The 702-nt window shown below is 66.0% G+C and overlaps 1 protein-coding gene across 1 annotated transcript in view; it reads left to right on the top strand.

Moving 5' to 3' along the window:
- Nucleotides 1-242: 242 nt before the first annotated feature.
- TAF6L (TATA-box binding protein associated factor 6 like) overlaps nucleotides 243-702 on the top strand; it is a gene marked incomplete at its 3' end in the record, with an annotated part of 11,976 nt that continues 11,516 nt past the window's right edge. The window contains exons 1-2 of the mRNA XM_014962223.1: nucleotides 243-441; nucleotides 565-674. Coding sequence (XP_014817709.1) covers nucleotides 295-441; nucleotides 565-674 — 257 coding nt within the window. The remainder of the gene's footprint in view (nucleotides 442-564; nucleotides 675-702) is intronic.

Below are 702 nucleotides of genomic sequence, written 5' to 3'. Positions count from 1 at the left end.
TTACACCCCAAAATCCTCCTCATCGCCCCCTCCCATCACCCCCTTCGAGCTTTTCCCCTTTTAATTACCATAACCCCGCCCCATCCCCAAACCCCGCTCCCTCTACACCCCTCCTCGCCTTCAAACCCCGCCCCCTCTCTTCCCATTCGCTGTTGGGGCCTGGGGGGCACCGCTTAACCACGCCCCCCTCCGTGCCTGAGTAGCTGTTCCGCGCTTCATTTACATGTCTCCGCCCACTCCCCGCGAAGGAGTGGGCGGGGCCAAGCGGCGGCGGCGGAAGGCGCTCCGGCCGCCATGGCGGAGCGGGAGGAACGGCGCTTCGTGGAGCTGCCCCGGGAATCGGTTCGGTTGATGGCGGAGAGCACCGGGCTGGAGCTCAGCGACGAGGTGGCGGCTTTATTGGCCGAGGATGTTTGTTACCGGTTGCGGGAAGCCACGCAGGTACCGACCCGGGGGGGAAAAGTGCGGGTCCCCGGTGCTCCCCCCCCACACACACTCCATCCCCGGTGATGGCTCCGGTGTCCGGTAACGTGGGGGTCCCTAACCCCCCCCCCGCCATCCCAGAATAGCTCCCAGTTCATGAAACACACCCGGCGGCGTAAATTGACGGTGGAGGACTTTAACCGGGCGCTGCGGTGGAGTAACGTGGAGGTACCGGGGATGGGGGGGCTCCGGTGGGGACGGGGACAACCGGGGGGGATA

Source organism: Calidris pugnax, unplaced genomic scaffold, assembly GCF_001431845.1.
Source record: "Calidris pugnax isolate Ruff unplaced genomic scaffold, ASM143184v1 scaffold1685, whole genome shotgun sequence".
Taxonomy (NCBI): domain Eukaryota; kingdom Metazoa; phylum Chordata; class Aves; order Charadriiformes; family Scolopacidae; genus Calidris; species Calidris pugnax.
The sequence above is the reverse complement of the archived record's forward strand: the minus strand, read 5'-3'. Positions and strand labels throughout refer to the sequence as shown.